Genomic DNA, 22283 nt, shown 5'->3' with positions numbered 1-22283 from the left:
GTTAGTTGCAATAATGGATGGACAACAAAACTTTGTTAGCAACTTTGACAGTCACTCTGAGAGCCAAAATGTAAAGGAGGCCAAAGACAAGTGAAGAGAGAGACATAAATAATTCTGCATATTATTTTAAATGAAACTAAAATTAAATTTATATGTTCTGTGGGGGAAATTAGAAAGGTTTCTGCCTGACACCAAAGGACAAAAACACAAAACTGGCCACAAAGACAGTAGCGTTGCTATCCCTCCAGCCCTGCAGCCCTCAGAGACTACCCAAACAAACAAAAAACCTGGCTGAAAAGCTCCCTAAATGGCAGGAAATGATGCAGTGACACTTCTCGCCAATCACAGGCTGGTTAAAAATGAAATCAGCTCAATGCCCGAAACTTCATAGGAGATATAGCAATGCCCCAGACAGCTCATTCCCCCTGTTCTGAAAGGACAACAAATGATTATTTAACTAATTATTGTTCCACTGTACTGACATGGAAGGGAAATATGCTTAATACAATTATGTCTCAAGTAACCTAAATAACCAGCCTTGGCTATGATGCACTTTGAGGGGTGAAAAGGGAACATCGGTTGCACTGCTTCCAAAATATTTTTTCCTTCCACAGTTTAACATAGAACTTGGAAATGGTAGTGTTAGTGTTTCTGCTAATATGTTAGTGTTAAATTACACAGACCAGAGAGATACAGTAGGCCAAGAATTAGATAGTCTCTTAGCTTCTTTAAATAACTTTTTCTCTTTTAAAAATTGCAATATCGCTTAAAAAAAGAGTAGCTTTGAACACACCAATGACCAAATGTGTCCCTGGGGTCTACAGTAACACAGTCCTTGCCATTCTCTGCAATCCCATGGCCTGTTCTGAATTCAGTGCTGATGAAATAATGTAAATTCAATGACTCACGCAATTATGATTGTGCTAGTGATCTCACATTTTCTAACATTAACGTAAACAAAATAATTTTCAACCCTAGCATCCTAAGCTTTGTGGAGGAAAGGCTTTTTGCATTAGGGAGGTAATGGAAGCCTAATATTGTGTCCAATTTTGTTCTCTAATTTTCAGGAAAATGTAAGGGTTTGTGTTTCAAGCTCATTTTATAGTTATGAAGTAATTAAGGTTGCTGTATTTTTTTTCTGTTTCAATTACACTCTGTCCACTCTGTCCCTGCTTGCTGATCTGAAAATGCTTAGTGGGGGAGACATTACTTGATGATTTCTTCTCCAGGTTTTAACTGAAATGCAGGAAGTCAGGGAGGCTGCAAACTGTCAATGAGATGTGAAGTCGAAGGCTTTCATGGCCAGCATGCATAGTGTTTTGTGGGTTTTTTGGGCTAATTGACCATGTTCTAGAAGAGTTTATTCCTGATGTTTTGCCTGCATCTGTGGCTGGCATCTTCAGAGAATGCCAGAAGAGCATTCAGAGGAGCATTTTCTGAAGATGCCAGCCACAGATGCAGATGAACAGTTGGGAATAAACTCTTCTAGAACATGGTCACATAGCCCGAAAAACCCACAAAAACCTGCTAATGAGATGACTAGACAGGGAAAGAGTCATATGTACTACTGTCAGGGACGTAGCTAGGATTTTAGGAAGGGGGGGGGTCCAGACTAAGTGCCACCATTATAATGGGGCTTGGGTGCGGCAGCACAGCAGCACATACCATTCATTTTTCTAATGGAGGGGGGGTCTGGACCCCAAGAACCCCCCCCCCCGGCTGCGTCCCTGCTACTGGGCCACAAGAACCCCAAGATCCATCCATGAGGATTTCATAGAATTTTTCTCCTCTTTCAAACATTTCAGAGCAATCTGAACCTGAATGAGAATGGTCAAAACTTTTAAATATAGTTATAATTCCAAAACAGCTGTGTATGCATGATCATTAGGAAGCATCACACTTGTCTCTAAATTCAACCACTGAGACAATACTGCACCATTCACAGTCTGCTGAATTTCTAAGCACCTACCATGATCTTGCACATAAGAACAAGAGGTTTATTTTGCTGCTGTTTCTTAGTTACACATTCTGAAGTGTAACCCTGAGAGGGAGAGACCTGGATTCTCAGTTTCAGGCAGAAGAAAAAAAATTCAGTGCATGTTTGCAAGTCTGCCATGGAGGGAGGGTTGGTCCAGGAAAAAAAATTAAGCATAAGGATAGAAAGTATCAGCATATACTGTAATGTAATATGAATACCTAAATTATGTTTTTGTCATTTAAACCACAGTTGAAATGCTTCCACATGTAAGTGAAATTCTCTGTTAGACAATTTCACTTAGATATGGAAGCATGAATGTGACAAAAAGAATAGATAAATAGATGAAAGACAGACAGACAGACTGGGCTGTCTACTCCAAGATGAATTTTTTAAAAAATAACCATAAGAAAAAAAAAGCCTTGATAGGGGTACTAAGTTGCTCTCCAGCAATTAGCACTTGTATAGAAGACTGGGCATGAACACATTTCAGCTGGTCATAACTCCCCCCCCCCTTATAATTAGATGCACTTGCATTTCTGTTTATTTTTTCCTTCTAAATATGCATCTATACACATAAGTTAACATGTGCAATTTTATTCTTTCACCGAGAGTCCCACCATAAAAACACACTGAAATGAGTAACAAGTGGAGACTAGGAAGATTCTTGTCAGCAAAATCTCAGTATCTGAGGCGGGATACAGACCGCCCCAAAAAGCGGTCTGCCACTGCCTCCACTTCCGCCGGCGGAAAAAGAACCCTCAAAAAGCGGGTGAATGGCGCACTCAAGATGTCGCAAGCACGACGGGACGTGCGGATGCTTTGCATCCATCATGTCAAAATGGCAGCGCCCGTGTAGACAGGGCACCGCCATTTTGACGTACTGAGTACGTACTAGGGTTAGGGAGCATCTGAAAAGGATGCTCCCAGGCAAACCTAGTACGTACTCAGTACGTGCTTTTTGGTCCATCTGGACAGGGCCAAAGAGACACAGGGTTCCTCCAGATGGAACAAATGTGTGAGGAGGTTGTCTGAGGTTGTGGAATTTGTTACTGTGATTCTCATTTATTTATTTTTAAATAATTAGACAACATTTCTGGTGTCTTGGACATCTCCTGGAAATTTCCAACACCAGCTGCCACATTTTATTCCCACCTTCAAGTTCTTTTTAAGATGTATTGGAACAAAAAAAATGTTCTCTTTTCTCACCTTTAGCTTTTTTCTGAGTTATAATGCATCAGTGAAATATCATTTTTGCACTAAAGCTCTAAAGGAAAAAATATTAAAAATTTACAGAGGATGATAGAACTGCCTCAGCAAACCATATCCTTTAAAAAAAAAACAATTTTGGAACAGACTACTGCTGTCTCGCTACAACAGCCCCCCTGCAAAGGAACAGTAAATTCAGGGAACCAGATTGGAGGAGGCTTTCCTAAATCACTGGCCTCTCATCCTGTATGCAAGCTGCCAGTCAAAGGCATCTAGGATAGACAATGTGGGAAATGAGATACTGGATTAGATCCTTTGGCTTGTTTTAAGTCAATTTTTTTTGTTGAGATGAATAGATATGACTAGATGTCTTCCAGGGTCCCTTCCATCTCTGTGCTTCAAAGAAAGTAACATGATAGCAGAGGAACAGAAGCAGATTCCCCTTTCATGACATCCCCATGGAATGTATGATTGGAACATGCACTGTCCATCTAGCAGCTCTCATAGGTTCAGGAGCCAAGGTAGCCACCATAAAGGCAAATGATCACGCAGAAGAAAAAAACAGATTCACATGGTTGCTGATTATCTTGTTGCTTTAAATCTGTTTTGCTCTTGGAGTGAAAAACTCCATTGCCTTCTGCTGCCCAACTGTCTGTGGGAAGCCAAGACAGGAACAGGGAAAGAAGTGAGTAGTGGTCAGAACCTGTGCAATTGCAGGAGTTGGTGAGCGAGGAGCACCACACAGCTGATTTCCAATTTTGATGCCTCGGTTCCACCACCCCACTCGTATCTATAATGTATGTATCTCGAGAGTACATGCTGTGACAGATACTTAACACATGGAGACAATACTCATCCATCCCATGTAAGATGTTGCAATGGAACACAGATTGCAGTGATTCCTTGTTCTCCAGAATTCAAGGTTCTGGCCCTGTAAGTTAAAGGGATTCATGAATGTTTGACAGGAAGTAGTAGTATTTTCAGAGGAGAGTGTTCATCTAGAACAATGGTTCCCAACCTTTCTAATGCCACAACCCTTTAATACAGTTCCTCATGTTGTGGTGACCCCCAACAATAAAATTTCTTGGTCGGTTCCTAAGACCGTTGGAAATATGCGTTTTCCGATCGTCTTAGGAGACCCCTGTGAGAGAGTCGTTCGATCCCCCAAAGGAGTCGCAACCCACAAGTTGAGAACTGCTCATCTAGAAAGATGGCTGTGCTCCCCAGTGCTGTATTGAGGGGTTTCATCTGACAGGAACCACCCTTTCTGCAGTGTAAACTTAGCACTTCTCCTCTATATGCAAGACACTGTACAGCTTGTGGAAGGGAAGGACTAGTTTAGCCATTAAACATTTTCCCATGTTAAGGAGGGGAACATAAAACATTTGCAGATGCCACATGTAAAGACACAGTTTCCCACTATTTTGCTTACTGAGTCAGGGGCTTTGTTCTTGCATCTTCAAATCTGCAAAAAGAGAGTTGAAGTTCCTATTGCGACTTTTATGTCTGGAGTTTTGAGCTGTGGCATCTGTAAGCATTCTGAGAAGAGTAGTATTAGTAATATGACCTTTCTATACTGTAGTTGGTCCTGGCTGTTCCACCATTTTTAAAACTGAATTATGAAGGATAGAAAAGGGGGAAGAGGCAACCATTCAATCCTATTCAATCTTAACCATATACACTGCAATTGTTTTGAATACTCACTGAAATAGCTCAGTATATGGCTGTGCCTGTGCTTTCCTAGCCTGGGTACTAACCAGGATTGGTTGCGGTTCTGACACAGGGATATAAACACCTGCCCATCCCTGTGCCATGGACCTTCTACTGCTATGCACTCCTTACCTTACTTCTCCTTGCGGCTAGTGAGAAACACTCCTTCCATCACTGCCTATGACATTGAAACAGGGCGCCTGGCAATGTTGGTGCAGGCAAATGCCCCATTTTTATATCAGAAGTGGCAATGTTAGAGCCACAACGGAAGTGTAAGGTAAAGGGTTTGTGGGCAATCTGGTCTGCATAGGATTTGGCAAGTCATTCTGGAGCAAGGATGTTCTTTATTTTAAATAAAATATTTTATTTAACATAAAAAGACATACAGAAACACAAATACATCAATATCAATATACACTCATATATAATTAAGACATACATAATAATATGAAAAAAGAAAGTAAATTACATAAACAATCTTTAGCTAAGATATATCTATAACATGTATTTGCTATACTAATATTTACTATATTACTATACATGTATTGACTAAATTACCCTTCAAGGATTGGTACTTTCATTTCTTTTTCCCCATTAAGATAACTCTAATCTGTTCCTTTCTGTCCAAAGATCCCTTACCTTACCCTCTTGTTTCCTTCTAGTTTCTCTCTCATTACTTTCTTCTCCTCTCTTATTCCTTCCTTGTATCTCTACTCCTTCCCTCTATCTATCTATCTATCTATCTATCTATCTATCTATCTATCTCAGGGGTAGGCAACCTTTTTGAGCCAGGGGCCGGGTTGCTGTCCATCAGACAACTGGGGGGCCGAAGCCGGGGAGGTGGAGCTTCCACCCTCCGGGTGTGGGGCCGCGTGCCAGGGGTGGAGCTTCCACCCTCTGGGGGCAGAGCCGCACACTGGGGGCGGAGCATGTGCCCGCCCTCTCCTCCTTGGTCCCTTCCCTCGGCTGAATGGGCTCCAAGGGGCCCTTTCAGCCAAAGGGGAGGGAGGCCAAAGGGAAGGGCTTGGGCACCCGTCCCAGGCCCTTCCCTTTAGCCGAAAGGGCTCCAAGGGCCGTGGAGGAGCCCAGGCGGCGGCAGGCCGTTTTGACGGGCCCCTTCTTGGCCCGTGCAGCCCCAGGCCTTCCTCCGGAGAGAGGCCTGGGGCTGCAAGGGCAGTGGCGGAGCCCGCGGAGGCGGCAGGCTGCTTTTGCGGGCTCCTTCTCTGCCCGTGCGGCCCCAGGCCTCCCTCCAGAGAGAGAGGCCTGGGGCCGCAAGGGCCCTGGGGGAGCCCGCGGAGGCGGCAGGCCCCTTCCGCGGGCTCCATTTCGGCCCATGCGGCCCCAGGCCTCCCTCCGGAGAGAGAGGCCTGGGGCCGCAAGGGCCCTGGGGGGGGAGCCCACGGAGGCGGCAGGCCGCTTCCGCGGGCTCCTTTTCAGCCCTTGTGGCCCCAGGCCTCCCTCTGGAAAAAGGAGGAAGAGGGGAAAAAGAGGAGGAAGAGAGGAAGAGGAAAAGAAGGAGGAAAAGAAGAGGAGGAGGAAGAGAAGAAGAAGAGGAGGAAGAAGACAAGAAGGGAAGAGGAAGAGGAGGAGGAAGAGGGGAAGAAGAAGAGGAGGAAGAGAGGAAGAAGAAGAGGAGGAAGAGGGGAAGGAGGAAGAAGAAGGAAGACAAGAGGGGAAGAAGAGAGGAAGAGAAAGAAGGGGAAGAGGGAAAGGAGGAGGAAGAAGAAGAAGAAGAAGAGAAAGAAGAGCAGGAAGACAAGAGGGGAAGAAGAGGAGGAAGAGGAAAAGGGAAAGGAGGAGCCCTGGGAGCCCAAGAAGGGAGGGAAGCCTCCCCATGGGAAGGCTTCCTTGCACCCCCCGGGCTCCAGCCAGGGGCCCAGGCCGCCCTGGGAGCCCAAGAAGGGAGGGAAGCCTCCCCATGGGAACGCTTCCTTGCCCCCCCTGGGCTCCAGCCAGGGGCCCAGGCCGCCCTGGGAGCCCAAGGGGCCAGGGAAGCCTTCCCATGGGAAGGCTTCCTTGCCCCTCCCCCCGGGCTCCAGCCAGGGGCCCAGGCCGCCCTGGGAGCCCAAGGGGCCAGGGAAGCCTCCCCATGGGAAGGCTTCCTTGCCCCCCCCCCCGGGCTCCAGCCAGGGGCCCAGGCCGCCCTGGGAGCCCAAGGGGGCAGGGAAGCCTCTCCATGGGAAGGCTTCCTTGCCCTCTTGGCAGCGGCAGCAGGACTGGGCTGGTCCTTCTCCTCTCTGCTGCTCTTAAAGGGCCAGGGGCAGCTTGGAAGCCAAGAGGGCTCCAGGCTGCCCCATGCCCTTTAAGAGCAGCGGGGAGGAGTTAGATGAAGCCAGGCCTCGTCCTCCTCACTGCCGCTGCTCTTAAGGGCCAGGGGCAGCCTGGAGGCCTCTTGGCTTCCAAGCTGCCCCTGGCCTTTAAGAGCAGCAGGGGGGAGGAGGACAAGGCTTGCCCTCATCCTCCTCGCCCCCGCCCCACGGAGGAAGGGCCAGGGGCAGCCTGGAGGCCTCTGGGCCTCCAAGCTGCCCTTGGCCCTTTAAGGGCGGCGGCGAGGAGGAGGATGAAGCCAGGCCTCGTCCTCTTCCTCACCGCTGCACTTAAAGGGCCAAGGGCAGCTTGGAGGCCCAGAGGAGGAGGAGGATGCGGCGGCGGCAGGACTGGGCTGGGGCCAGACCTGCCGCCTCCACAGGCCACATATGGCCCGCGGGCCAGGGGTTGCCGACGCCTGATCTATCTCTTTCTATATAGATAGAAAGAGCAAGGCATATTCTTAAGAGGTCATGTTATCCTTTGAAACACAGAAAAATTTCACATGGGAAAGAAGTGTAAACCCAAAGACATGTGAAGGACCCAGGTAATACCAAGATAAAAGCTGAATATCGTGCCATCCCCCCCACCCCAGGCTTTCTGCATATCCTCTTGTACTGAAGACAAAGGTGAAACCGAGTAAGCTAACACTTCCTACCCCCCCCCCCTTCGGTGCCATGTGCCCAACCACATTTCCCATCTATCTGCCTTGAGGTTGTCCTAAATCCAGTCGCTCCTTTTTGCGCCCTGGAAAGGCCAGATCGGGCCCGCGGTGTGCAGTTGCCAGATCTGGCGAAGATAGGGGCGGTCTGCACACCCCCTCGATGACCTTGAGTAAGTCATCCTTTCTCAATTTCAGACAAAGGCAAAGACAAATGTCCTCTGAATAAATCTTGCCAGGGAAAGCCCTGTGATAGGTTTGTCTTAGGGATGCCATAAGTCAGAAATTACTTGAAAGGCACAGAACAACAAATTCTTCATGTATGAACTCAGCCTCAATATACTTATAAAGCAACTGGAAAATCTGCCTGCAAGGAGTTCCAAATTTTTTCCCCCAATCTTGCGGATGCAAACTATTAGTTTTTCAGAGTGAGGTGGAATATTACACTTTTACAGATTTTTTCTACACAGGTTGAGTCTCTGAAATGCTTGAGACCACAAGTGTTTTGGATTTTGGAGTTTTTTGGATTTTGGAACACTTGCATATACATAATGAGATATCTTGGAGATGGAACCCAAGTCTAAATATGCAATTAATGTATGTTTCCCATACATCTTAAACACAGAGCCTGAAGTAAACTTTATAGACAATATTTTTAATATTTTCAGGCATGACACAAAATTTGTGTACATTGAGCCATCAAAAAGCAAAAGTGTCACTATCTCAGCCACCCATGTGAACAGTTTTGGATTTTAGAATATTTTGGAATTCCAGATAAGGGACACTCAACCTGTATCTACCAAGGCTATCTTAATCTTAGCAAGTTAGCAGTACAGGAAGAGCTTAGGAAGTGTGTGGAAATCTGAACTGAAAGCAGAGAAATAAGATCCCAATTTCATTAAGGCTCTGAAACATAAATGGTAACTTTATAATTTAATCAGTTCATGTTTTGTGTTAATGTCTATGTATTTCCCCCCCTTTTTAAGAACCATCTAAGGACACCATACAAACATTTCTTGATAGAATGATTTTGCTCTATTCTTCTCTTCCTTCTCCCCATCTCACAACATGAGACTAACCACCCCTTTTTCATACATCTTTAGACTCTGCCTCTGCTCCACATCATGTTCGCTAGACAGGATGCCAGAGTGATACTGCTCCATCCTGTATGTCACAATAGCAGAAATGTGTATTCCTAATCCAGGGTATATGGACTGCTACTGGTGACCCATGATTAGCAGCATAGGTAATTGGTGTCCAATTGCTGGATGACCAACTCACATAACAAAACACACCTGTTCCTCAATTGCCCATGGAGAGACTTAAATATTCTTCCAAGTAATCTTTCCAAATAATTTAACTGTGAATGCTTTTCATAGGCAAAACTCAGCATAATGTGAAATACCATTTCAGAATTCAAAAGTTTTGGTTTTGAAATAGGAAAACGAGATAGCTGTGAATAACAGGTGTACTTTTGTGCCACCAGTGTAAGTAGTAATTCAGGATGCATGGCTGTGAGACCCACAGGAGCAAGAACAAAAGTAGTGGGAGTGGAAGACCGGAGCTACTACAAAAGCCATTTTTATAAAGCAGCATAGTAAATTATTTAAATTAATCTAAGTTACCTTGTTTACAGAAGGTGAGGTAGGTATTTCAATTTACATTTATCACCCTTTCTACCACTGTGATTGTTTACCAAGGACATTTATAGACATCTTCAAGCCAGGTATTCATAATGACACATAAGTAGCAATCCAAATGATTCTCTTTTTAATAAGATATAAGATTCAGTAGGCCACAGCTGTATCCGCAGAACTAGTTTCCTTTTTACTGGCATGGGAGCTGTAAATGCTTAGCCTCTGTAAAATGAAGTCTTTATCCCTGGCTTAGACATAACAGATATGCCGATCAAATCTCAAAAGAATAAAATATTGTTCTGAAAGCCATTCAGATAAAACATTGCCCCAAAAGAAAAGACTTTCAAGCGAAGTACATAATAGTGATAAATGCTTTTAATGACCTTAGAAAACCAAACACAGATCAAGCCCTTGAACCAACCTGAAAAAAGTTACCAGTTGGTATATAGATGGAATATGTAGTTCTACAGTAGTCTCACTCTCTCTCTGGCTTTTCTTCGTGAACAAAGATTCAGGAAGGACTCATCCCGCTCTTTCTACAAGTGCGTTGATGACTAAAAAGGCCAATCCGAGATAAACAAGTCTGGTTGTAGAAAGTACAGCAGAAAGTCTCCTTGGGTGATGTTTCCAGGTTGTGGTTCTTTCTGCGTTGTCGTTTCTCTTCTAGACTCGTTTGGCTGCAGCATTGTGGATAGTGCGTCTTCATGCCTCCCAATGTGAGGCCAGGGCGGACCATTGTTGGTGATCAATTTGGCCGAGCCTGAGATGTTGTTTCAGGGACTCCTTGTATCTCTTCTTTGGAGTGCCCCTCTTACGCTCACCCGTGGAGAGTTCACCGTAGAATACTATTTTTGGGAGGCGGTGGTCCTTCATCCTAGAAACGTGTCCGCCCAGTGCAGCTGCATCCTCAATAGCATGGCCTCAATGCTTGCTCAAGGACAGCAACATTTGTCACATAGTCAGTATACAGTAGTAAGATGGCATTAAAAGACATTGACACAGTAGACCCAATGTATACAGTGGTACCCCGGGATACGAATTGACCGCGTTACGAAATTTCCGGGGTACGAAAAAGTTAGATTTAAAAAAACTGTTCCGGGTTACGAAAGATTTTTCGGGTTACGAAATTAATTTCGGCACGAAATTCAAATTGGAAGCCGCGGCTAGCGGCTTTCCAGCGCCTTTTTGGGTTGCGAAATGTATCGGGTTACGAACGGCGCCGCGGAACGAATTAATTTCATAACCCGAGGTAGCACTGTACTCTGAATCAGAAGTTTGGCGTTTACAGGATGATGTTGCTATTTCCAACCCTTTGGCATATACCCAGAGAGAGCCAGGTATATACCTGGTGCATCGCTCACCATCACACTCCTATGTGGAGGGATTATGCAGATTCCAGCCTCAATGGGCCTATCTTGCCTACATGCACCAGTGCTTCCAAACTGAGCTCACCAGATCTCCTTATTTAGGTAGGCTATTTGCTTGCACTAAGCACTATCAGTGCCTATGTGACACAAACATCTCTTAAAATCAGAGGTTGACTATTTATTTAAAAACGGCACACACAGAGTCAGCCCTCATATCCACATATTTTCTATCCATGGATACAAGCATCCAAGGCTAGAAAATATCCCCCCCCCCTTCAAAAAAGAAAATGTTGATTGTGTCATTTTATTTAAGGAACACCATTTTACTGTGTCATTCTATTTAATGGGACTTGAGCATCCATGCATTTTGGTATCCCTGAGAGGTTCTGGAACCAAAGCCCAGTGGATATGAAAGGCCCATCGTATTTTAGGTCAGGTTGGACAAAGTGTAGCTCATGGGCATCATGTGGCCCCCATGGATAATATATGGATAATTGTGGGGCAGCACAGGTAGGGAGCATAGAGGAGAGGTGAGGCACTCTGAAGTTTCAGGATAATGAATGCAACCCCAGACCCTCAACTTGGATTATTTGCAAAGAAAGTGCTAAAATATGCTATTTTCACCATGCCTTTACAAATCCCATATTAAGTGTTCACTGAGTTCCTGTTTTATTCATAGTAGTTGTGTTTGTCACTTACAGCACAAAAAGTAAGGAAGAGAGGGAGAAAAAGAAAGTAATGTGGCAAAACTTTTAAAACTGTTTTTTTTTTTAATGTGAGCTTTCCTGGATATAAACCCATTTCTTCAGATGACGTACCAAGTAGTATTAAAGCCTCAGGTAGAAAGCATATCTATACAGCTGTGGGAGTGGAGTTCAGAAAGATGCAAATCATGGCCCTTGCCCTAATTTTTCAAAGGGCTGGGCAAGGTGATACAGGTCTTTTAGATCTTTACAATGCTCAGTTAGTGTTGATATGTGAAAGCAATAAATCTGAATACCAAAAGTCAGTTTCTCTGCGTTCAAAATGCTCTCTGAGAAGACTCCTTTTATTATATGTGCAACAAGACTTGTATTAATATATGTAGTATGCCATGAATCCATTGTCTTTGTTCATACTTCTGCTAATGGGTTGGAATTTGTGAATATAATTCAGTTCAGCAGTTTCTCTTTCTAGTCTTCTTTTGTAGTTTCCTTGTTCAAGGGCAGAGTTTTAGTTTTAGTAGCTTCAGAGCAAAGTTTCCTTCATCTCAAGAAGCATTGGAACAATGTGTAATTATAGCACATGTCAGGAGTTGCAAATGCAACTTTCCTGCCATAAAATATTGGGAGTTGGTGCTCTCCCACTTCCAAGAGTACGGTGGAGGTTTTCCTGTCTGCCGGCCCCCATTGCATGGTAGTTTCATCCATTTGGACAAAATTCATTGGGTCTTCCAGACTCTCTGGATGTAGTTCTAAACCACAGATACTGATTCATAAGGCATTGGGTACACCTTGAATCTAGAACAGCTACAAAGCAGGGAAAGAAGGGGCAGTTGAGCTTTTTGCATCCAATCTGTAATACATTTTAAGGCAACATGTAAATCTCTCCCCCCAAAAATCCCTGGGGGGAGAAACTGAAACTCAAAGAACTGAAGGGAAGCAAGAACTCCCTGAAAAGCTGGAAGGGGTGCAGGAAAAGGGGGACCCAAATATCCCTGCTGTATAATAAGACTTAAGAAAGGTGTTCTCTGATTAGAGTGACCTCCAACCCCTCCCCCCATCACAACTTGGATTGTGCCATTGAAATTGACCAGGAAGCCAAACTTCCTAAGTTTGTGGACAAACTTTGGCTAGGGGGTTCATTCACCTGATAACTTCAATGATGCCCCCCTACCATGTCCTTCCACTAAAAGAAGGATGGGGATTTGAAGCTGCTCACAGATTTTAGGAGACTGTACACTAACTGTACATCAAACAAATACCTGATTCCCCAATGAAATACCGTTTGGCTCAATTAGCTACCGGGTGGATCTTTAGAAAACTGGACTTAAAAGACACTTATCTCTAAGTAAAAATATGAGAGGGAGATGAATATAAAATGCTATTTAATTGCCCTCTAGGGGCTTCTGAATATTTGTTGATTCCTTTTGGACTGGCTGGGACCCTGGGATCTTTATGCATGTGATAAATGAAGTACTTTGTGAAATCTTGTACAAGAGGGTCTTGGTTTATTTGGATGATGTGTTAATTTACTCCCAGGACATGGATACCCATGTCACACTATTGAGAAAGATACTCAAAAAGCTATTAGACAATCAACTTTCTATCAAGGTTCAAAGTGTGGATTGTTTTCCACTTAATTTGTTATCCTCAAGTTCAGTTCCCCTTTTTGACATTAGCTTGTCATTTTCTAGTTACTTTTTAATTTTTTTAATTTTTCTTCCTTCTCCCTCCTCTTTTTTCCACTTTCCTTCTTCCTTGCTTCCTTCCTTTTTCAATTTTCTCTCTTCCCTTTTATCTTTTTCTTCTTTCTTTTTCCAATCTCTTTCTTTTTCCTCTCCTTTTTCTTTCTTTTACCTTCTCTCTTCTCCTTTTCTACCTCCTTCTCTCTTTCCTTTGCTATGGTCTTTTCTATTACTTTCCTTCTACTGTATTATCGTTATTGACCTACCGAACCTACTCAATACCTTCTTCCCCACTTACTCAGACCTTCTTAATAACTTATACATTACACACTCACACAATTATTCTTACTTTCAAATCAACATACTTAAGCCTTCCTTCCTGTCCATTATTCTGATTTCTTTCTCTACATTCCTTCTTGCAGTCCCTCTTAATTCATTTCCCTCATCTCTTTCCCTTCCTCATACCTTTTCATCTATTGACTCTTTCCTCATATTATATAATCCTATATAAACTATCTCTAAATCCAAAGGGGGGGGGGGGAGGAAGACATCCTATTTATTATTAGAAGTATTAGTATTAGTATTATTTTGTTCTATCTTCTTCCCTTATTCTTTTTCTTCCTCCCCCCTTTTTTTCTTGTGTCTTGTTCTTTCCATTTCTTTTCCTTGTATCTTAATTTCCTCGTTTTCACATATTCTTTAAAAAAAGAAAGAACAATATGACTTCCTATCCTTGGGCTTTAAGTAATACTTATCGATGAAATCTAGTTCCCCGCCCGGCAAAGTCTGACCCCAAGTTATTGATGGGGTGGGCTGATATGGTGTGAGGTGTTTGATGTATCATTGAACTGGCTTTAGATGAGGCCAAAGAGACTTACCAAAAAAAAAATGCTAAATAACAAAAGGATTCTAACTGGGAATTTAAAGTGGGACGGTCTGTGCATCTTTCCAATAAATTCCTTTAAAATATTCAACCTCTGAAGAAGTTAGTGTGTCCTTTTGTGATAAAATGTTTGTTAAGCACTGTGGCTGCAGAACTGGACCTGCCCAAAACATATATACATCCTGTTTTTCATTTCAGTCTTTTCAAAACAGCAGCAGATAATGAAGTCATACCTCCACATTTGCAGCTGACTTTTGCGGATTTGATTATTTGCATTTTAATTAATATGTTCTCTCTAGGAATTTCTAGGTCTTCCAGCACAACTCTGCCAACTCTATATTTTTTGGAATATTTTCAAGCCGTGGATAAAGAATCTGTGGATAAGGAGATCTGACTATACTGAAGCCTGAATTTCTGAATTTGGTGTCTTGTCAGACTTGACAACACTGATTCCATTTTAAATGCTGTGGCTACATCCTATTTTATGTACTGGAGTTTAGTTTGGCGGAGGACTGCAGCTCTCTGACTGATACCCTTTCTAAATGGCAATTCTCAGAATTCCACATGATATAACTATGGTAGTTAAAGTAGAATCAAACTACTGTACTACAACTGCGTAGCATTAGAGGGTCCTAAGGGTCCTTATTAAGCCCGGATACGTGCATTGTCTGAATATTTGCACATGCTTCCAGATTCTATGTTTGTTTAAAAATATGTGCCCATATATGATTTAAATGCCACAGCATTTAAAATTATTATATTAATGCAGCATTCAAAAAGACCTCGGTAAAAGCTTGTGACTCAAGTGTCTCAAATTAAATGTTTTTAAAAGGTAAATAAACACTTTAATCATTCCTGAGGCAATTGGAATCTAACTGAAAAAGAAACTAATTAGTGCTGGAACTTTCAAAGGTAAAGTACATCTTTCTCAGTTCTTGAGTTTTCTTGTAGCTTTACAGGCCTTGGTGTCTGAGTGTACACAATAAGCAAAACTTGAATGGTCAATCTGTTTTAAATGTTTCAGAAAACATTCATTATGGCACAGCTCAAAGCCCAAGGCAAAAACAAACACCAGCTAAGCAACATAATTTAGCAGCACAGAGATGTTCAGTAACATCTCCAAGTACTTGCTTTCAGAAAAACAGAACTGGTGGTCCAAACATTAATTAGGCTTGGTCTTACATGTAAAAACTGCAGTGAACATTAGGCTTACAGGATTCCTTCTCCCTTTCCTTCTTCCTTTAATATAAAGGATGTTTTGGTAGCTAAATCCTTGTATTACTTGTCAAAGGGTATTTTGAAACAATTCCATCTTTTTAGTTTAGTGTTATCTTTCTTTTTTGTAGTAAGAAAAAAGTGGCAGAAGAACAGGAGAGGATTACAAGAGGAAGATGACATCTGCTCCCACCTCGAAACAAAACATTCTGTGAAAGAGACTGTGCCATTTCACAATGAGAGTTTCATCTGAAAGCAAACAGGAGTCATACATTATGTCTAATTCCACAAAATTAATAACACAATGTTTCCAATGCAGCACGACATTATTCCCCCCCCCCCCCGGAAAAAAAAAGATGTACTGATAATTATATCAAGAGATGCTGGAGGAGAAACTTCCACACTGTGACTTGTGAACTACCCAATGTGTAGCTTTCTCTGATGTTCCAAGGTAGTCCCGTCCACACAGAATACCTGACATCTATTTCTTGATAAAAGCATCTGCATAGGTGCAAGTGATAAGATCATTGAACCAGCCTCATATTTTACAGTGTGCTTGATAATTATAAGTGATGATGAACTGCATACAAGCAAGTAAGGAGGCAGGCTGCTATAAAGCTACTTTTTACTAAGTAAGACCTTCTTGCTCAATACTGTCAGCTCTTCACTCTTCAGGGCTTCAGACAGAATTTTTTCCTAGTCCTGTCTAGAAATCCTTGATTTTCCTTGCTGTTTTTCATCCAAGTACTAAACAAGCCTAGATCTGTTTAGCTTTCAAAATCAGACAGGAAAGTCTATGTTCATGCCTTAGTGCAGAGTTCTCTTGAAACATGTCTGCCTTTGCAAGCCACAGGCTGAGCAGATAATACCTGGACAGCCCACTTAACAATGGGTCACTGATGGACAGATGCTAAGCAACTAACAGAGTCAATCAGTGTAAAACATCGGAAACAACTTCCCATTATATTTCATCTCATATAAACATCAGCGTTATATAATTATTTTACTTGTAAAAACTCTATAAGATGTGACAAAATACAAGAAGCAAAAATTCAAAACTATTAAGCACCACCAATAAAAATAAATTTCAATGCAAGGTTATGCAAGTATAACTAAAATGTATACATTCCCATGAAAATACAGTGGGCTGTTAGTATCTGCTGGGGTTTGGTTCCAGGATCCCCCTGTGGATACCAACATCTATGGGTGCTCAAGGCACATTAAATACAGTGGCACAATAAAATGGTGTCCCTTATATAAAATGACAAAATCAGTGTTTACTATTTGACATGAATGGCATTTATATATTTTAAAAATATTTCCAAGCCATGGATGGTTGAATCAGTGGATAAAGAATTCATGGATACAGAGGGCCGACTGTACATTTCTTATAGAAATATACCAACCAGAGCAGGCTGAAGCACAGATTTGCAGCAAGGAAAACTCTGTTTCTGCTTCCTAGCTGGGCCTTTTGGTTCCATTCAAATATTTGGGTGACCCTACTTTTTTTTAACAGTCCTTAGAAATATCTACTCACTTTGGTTTTAGGCAACACCATTGTTAGTACTGAACTTATCAGTCCCATCACCCACTCATTTTGCATTTCTATTGCTAATCAAACAGTTCAGTGGTTCTCAACTTTTAACCCTTGTAATCCCATTTACATGCGGACATTGTGTGCCCCCTCAACACAGTATACTACTGTAGGGTTTTCTTGACAAGTTTCTTCAAAGGGGGTTTGCCATTGCCATCCTCTGAGGCTAGTCCTAGCAAACCCAATGAATTTTGCTTCTGAGTAGACCTATTCAGAATTGTGGTATATTTATTCACTTGCTAATTCTGGGAGGAGGTAGACAGTGTGAAAAACCAGGCAACAGACCAGATCCTGAAGCATTCCCATCTCCATTCTTGTCTCTGCCCCTATTTCAGGATCCTGCTCCCTCCCCCCCATGCCTGGCTGCTATGCTTCATTTAAAAATCCAAACCACCATCCCATAAATTAAGCCATCTGACCTGCAGGTAACACTAGGGTCCCAAACACACTGTTTTGTCCCAAGAGCGATGCTATGGACTTTGGGTGTAGTAAGGCCTCTGGCTCTCGGGAACACAGCCAGAACAAAAGACTTGTCCACAAATTTCTTACGTTTCCAAAAGCTTTACTGGTTATAACACAAAAAACACAAAACTGGTTTCTTCTTTTTCAATAGTCCTTCCTAAATACCTTGCTCTCTTCTTGGTGGATTCTATCTTTCTTTTTCTCAGGACTATCTTTCTTCTTTTGTGGACTTATCTTTTTGTCAAAGGAAAATACTCTCTCCAGGTCTGACTTGGCTGAAATCTTACTACACACTGAAACTAACTAGAGGGAGACAGGCAGCATAAGACCCTGGGATTTCCCACAATCCTTGTCTTTCTTAAAGCTGTAGAACTCTATTTTCCCTCTTAAACTAATACATAGAAAACCTATTATAATCTCAACTAAATATATGTCTCAGGAGCATCAAAGATGCTCTGGAGGCATGACACACACTGAAGAAATAATCACTTTAGGGACCACTTTAATTGCCCTGGCTCAGTGCTAGGGAATTCTGGGAATTGTAGTTTATTGTGGCACCAGAGCTCTCTGACTGAGAAGGCTAAATGTCTCACAGAACTATAGTTCCCAGAATTTCCTAGCTTTGATTTACCTGCCTCATATGATCAAGCTCTACATCTCTGTCTCTTCTAGCTATTTTCCAATTCAGCATCATACACCCTAGTATCATGAAATACTTGTTATAAATAAAGAACATGAGGAGGCATCTGGCTTTGTAACTTGTAGCAAGACAGGCATGCTAGCTCACTGAACAGTGGATCTTGCTTCAACTGCTGTGCATTAGGCAAGCTAAGTTTTCTGACTTGTTAATTAAAAAGCCACATGTTGACAATATGTTCTTCATTCACCTTACTGGAAAAACTAATATTTTAAAATCCTGCAGAATAGCTTGAGGTATATTAACATCGCAAGAAAAGGCACACATTAATAAACGCACTCAACAGCCAACCTTCCCTCATGCAGCAGCTATTCAGAAATAGTTGTTCCAGGAGAGGAAAATGTGTACTTTGCGGAGCTTACTTCAGGGAAATATTTACTTGTAGATCTCTGGCAACATAAACAAATTACTTGTATTAGTCCCTTCCTGTGCAATCCTATGCAAGTTTACTCACTCCTGATTTGCTTAGTGGGGTTTACCCCATAGTAAGAATCCAACTAGACAGTTCAAGTACTTTGTCTAATTATACACTTGTCACAGGCCTCACAATTTCAGTGGTGCTTGTGGGACAATAAAAAGCAAGGCCATGGAATGGAAAACCATATGTTTGTTTTTTTGTTTTTCTTTTTTTCCCATTTTATTGAGCTGTGTTTTTTCCCCTGACTCAGTTCCTTGAACTGTTATTTGCACGTTTGGGGAAAAGGAATCAGGAAAATAGAATGGGTAAGCCAGGGTCAGTGTTCACCATATTCCCTCAGATTCTGTATGAGTTACTTTTTTGTACTACAAGTCACAGTATCCCTCAGCAGGTGACTATGCCATTGGAGGATTCTTGGAGTTGCAGTAAAAACAGTAATAGTTCCAAGTTTTGTCCCCCAAAACGTGTGGTTCTGAGCTGAGTTAAGGAATCCTCTGTAGCAGTTTTTAGTAAATGAAAAAATATGGACAGTTGGAAACATGATTTTAACAAATGTTTTAAGTTCTGCTTAATTAGTTACAACATTAATTTAGGATTTCAGCAGTCTTAAAGCATGATGTCTGTCTCCAAGTACGGTATGACCCCCATATTCAATATTCCCCATATTCCCATGGTTACCATGGATGTGAAACTATGGTTAACAGTGAACTCTATATTTCCAGCAGAGGTTGATCACGGAGCTGTGCTAGAAGACCTCAAAATGACAAGAGAGATGGTTTCTATAGACATCTGGAGGTTCTCCAACTTCTACCCCAAGTTGACTATATAGTCATACTAGAGGACCTCCAGATGCCTAGAGAGATATTTCCTTCCAGATGTGGGTAAGTCAAACCAGTTACCAGTCCTGAAGATATAGGGGTCATACTGTATTCTCAGTTCTAATGAACGCTGTCCAGCTGCCTCCCACCTACAAATTCAACTCAACAAATCCCATATACTCACAAAATCTGGGTGTCTTGGGGGAGGCTGGGGATGAAATGTATTTCCCTGCAGGTAATTTTGTAGTGATCCCACTCGGAACAGTCACATGAAGAAGGGCACTTCTCTGTGCTTTGACCTCTCTGTCCCATTTCCAGCAGAATCAGCAGCTGAAGGAATTCAGTTAGGGATCTCATCTTCCTAGACTTACTGCTGCAGGGACTTCATTGCCCTATACAATCTTTCTTCACACGCAGATGAGAAGAGGTTAATCAAATTTGTTTACCTGAAAAAAGAACAGAGAAAAAGTCATGTCTCTTCAGAAAAAACAAAAACACAACCTGCTTCTCCCAATTAGAAAACAGAATGCTATAAGCAAGACAAAACCCAAAGTCTCTTTCAATTTTCCCTATATTATTTCTCACATGTACTATCAGTGATGTAATGTATCCTCTCCTATTCTAGGGACACTGGTCTAAAATACACTGCAGAAATAATCCAGTTTGGGACTGCTTTAACAGCCCTGGCTCAGTGCTGGGGAATTCTGGGCACTGATGTTCATCATGGCACCAGAGCTCTCTGACAGAGAGGGCTAAATGTCTCACAAACCTACGGTTCCCAGAATTCTCTAGCATTGAGCCAGGGCAGTTAAAGTGATCTCAAACTGGATTATTTCTAAAGTGTGTTTTGGGCTTTTGTTCCACAAAGCTAAAGTCAAAAAGAGAAGTTTATCAAGGGAAAAGTTTGATTGTAAAATCAAATCAAAATGTCCCCCCCTCCCCAAATCAATACAGAATAAACAAAATGCTCAAACATAATTTATTCCCCCTGCATAGTGTTCCACTGGACAAGCATTCTTCCCTTACTTTCCCAGTCCACTTGTGAGCCACATCCCCTTGAATTGTATTGTATGATCCTCCCAGGATTGTCCCAAGTACCAATCTTCCTAAATCTTACACTATTCTCACAGCCAACATTTCACTGATTTTCATTAATATATTTAAATTGGGATTTTTTTTTAAAAAAAAAAGGCAAGTATAACGCTACAATTAAGGTATAACTGTGTTTTCTGAGGAAAGGAAACAAAAGGGAAGGGAGGTGAGGGATAGGTTTGGTTGTGTGGGATTTGAGATTATATTATGATGCCAACAATATAAAACGTATCTTACTGAATAAATATATATACATGACTTGTGAATTAAGGTCCAAAGCACACTGCAGAAATAATCCAGTCTGAGACCACTTTAACTGCCCTGGCTCAGTGCTAAGGAATTCTAGGAATTGTAGTTTATTGTGGCACCAAAGCTCTCTAGCAAAGGCTAAATGTCTCGCAAAACCACAGTTCCCAGAATTCCCTAGCATTGAAGCAGGGCAGTTAAAGCGTTCTCAAACTGGATTATTTCTGCAGTGTGCTTTGGACCTAAATCCTTTTCTTTAGAAAAAGAAAGCATGTTGTCCAAATCAAGAAAGTAATTTCTTCTCAAATATTTGATAATTATATAAATGTATCATAAGTGTATGTGTAAACTTAACTCTATTGTAATCTTAACTCAATTGAATAAAAACATTATCTGTTAGAGATTCTCAATATTTGTTGATACAAATCAAATATTTAATATCTAATTTATCATCAAATATTTAGAATCTCTAACAAACACAATTTAAAGTCCATCAAAGTCACCAATAGCTCCAAGCACTTGAAGATCGGTTTAGTTTATGAGAAAAAATTTAGTCTGAGACATTTTTATCATAGGGATGAAAATCTCTTATACCATTGTTAGGAGACTTATTGAAAATATTGGTTTATCATAACGGAAAGATATGAAAAGAGCTGTCAGTAATCTATGATAGTCTGATAATTAGACATTGGCTTAGCATTGTGGTTAACAAACAATAGATTAAGACCAAGATGCGATTTGGGAGATTAGTTATTTTAAAAAGATGACTTGAAAATTTAACAAACTTTTCAAAACACATCAGCTACCTTTAAAGGTAAAATGTGAACCAGAACAGTTTAAACTATGACTAACTGAATGGCTTGAATATTGATAGCTAAGGATATTTCTTAAAAGAAGATCAAAAATATTATTTTCCATATCCATGGAACAGATTAGTAGTATAAAAATTAATGAGACAATAGTATTTCACATTTGACAAAGCAAGTAAAAACAAAAAGAGTGATGACAGCCCAACTCACTGAAAAGTTACATCTCAAGTCGGTAGTTTTATTCACTTGCGATGGATCTCTTCAAAATGAAACAACACTTCAAAGACATTTTAAAAGAGTGAAGTAATGGCGTTTTATGTTCAGTCTGAGTTTTTTTACTGATTTGATTAATATTAACATTAACTTTAATAACACGAAACTTCAAAATAGAGAAACTGGCAGTTACAGGATTCAATATACAAAGCATGCGAAGTAAGGACAGACACTTAAAAGCAATGAACCATTTGCTAAAATTTCACACTATTTGTCAACATCAAAGTCAGCTACATATGTTGATGGCAAGGAAGGGAGACTATTATGTTAAAATGGATATGTTTAATCATCAGAAGGGATAGTTGTTTATTCCATTTAGTAATAGGGAGCTGACTATTCTGTTACTACACAGATTTGACAAACATTTTGTTTTTGTTTTATTGGAGCTGCATCACACTTAACCATGCAATCCTGTTCATGTTTACTCAGCATGAATGGAATATTTACTCAACATGAACAGGAGGGCAGTATTCCGCTGGATTATTATTTTGTTTAATAAGTAAATAATAAGTCGTAAGAAACAC

The 22283-nt window shown here is 41.5% G+C and overlaps 1 protein-coding gene across 1 annotated transcript in view; it reads right to left on the bottom strand.

Moving 5' to 3' along the window:
• Nucleotides 1-22283, bottom strand: part of TSHR (thyroid stimulating hormone receptor) — a 90721-nt gene that overhangs the window by 66133 nt on the left and 2305 nt on the right. Inside the window, exon 2 of the mRNA XM_089522334.1 lies at nt 19524-19785. Within this exon, the coding sequence (XP_089378460.1) occupies nt 19524-19696 (173 nt within the window). The 5' untranslated portion in view covers nt 19697-19785. The remainder of the gene's footprint in view (nt 1-19523; nt 19786-22283) is intronic.

This window comes from Sceloporus occidentalis, unplaced genomic scaffold, assembly GCF_023333645.1.
Source record: "Sceloporus occidentalis isolate IW3139 unplaced genomic scaffold, rSceOcc1.0.p SCAF_4, whole genome shotgun sequence".
Taxonomy (NCBI): Eukaryota; Metazoa; Chordata; class Lepidosauria; order Squamata; family Phrynosomatidae; genus Sceloporus; species Sceloporus occidentalis.
Note: the sequence above shows the minus strand (reverse complement) of the source record. Positions and strands in the feature narration are given on the sequence as shown.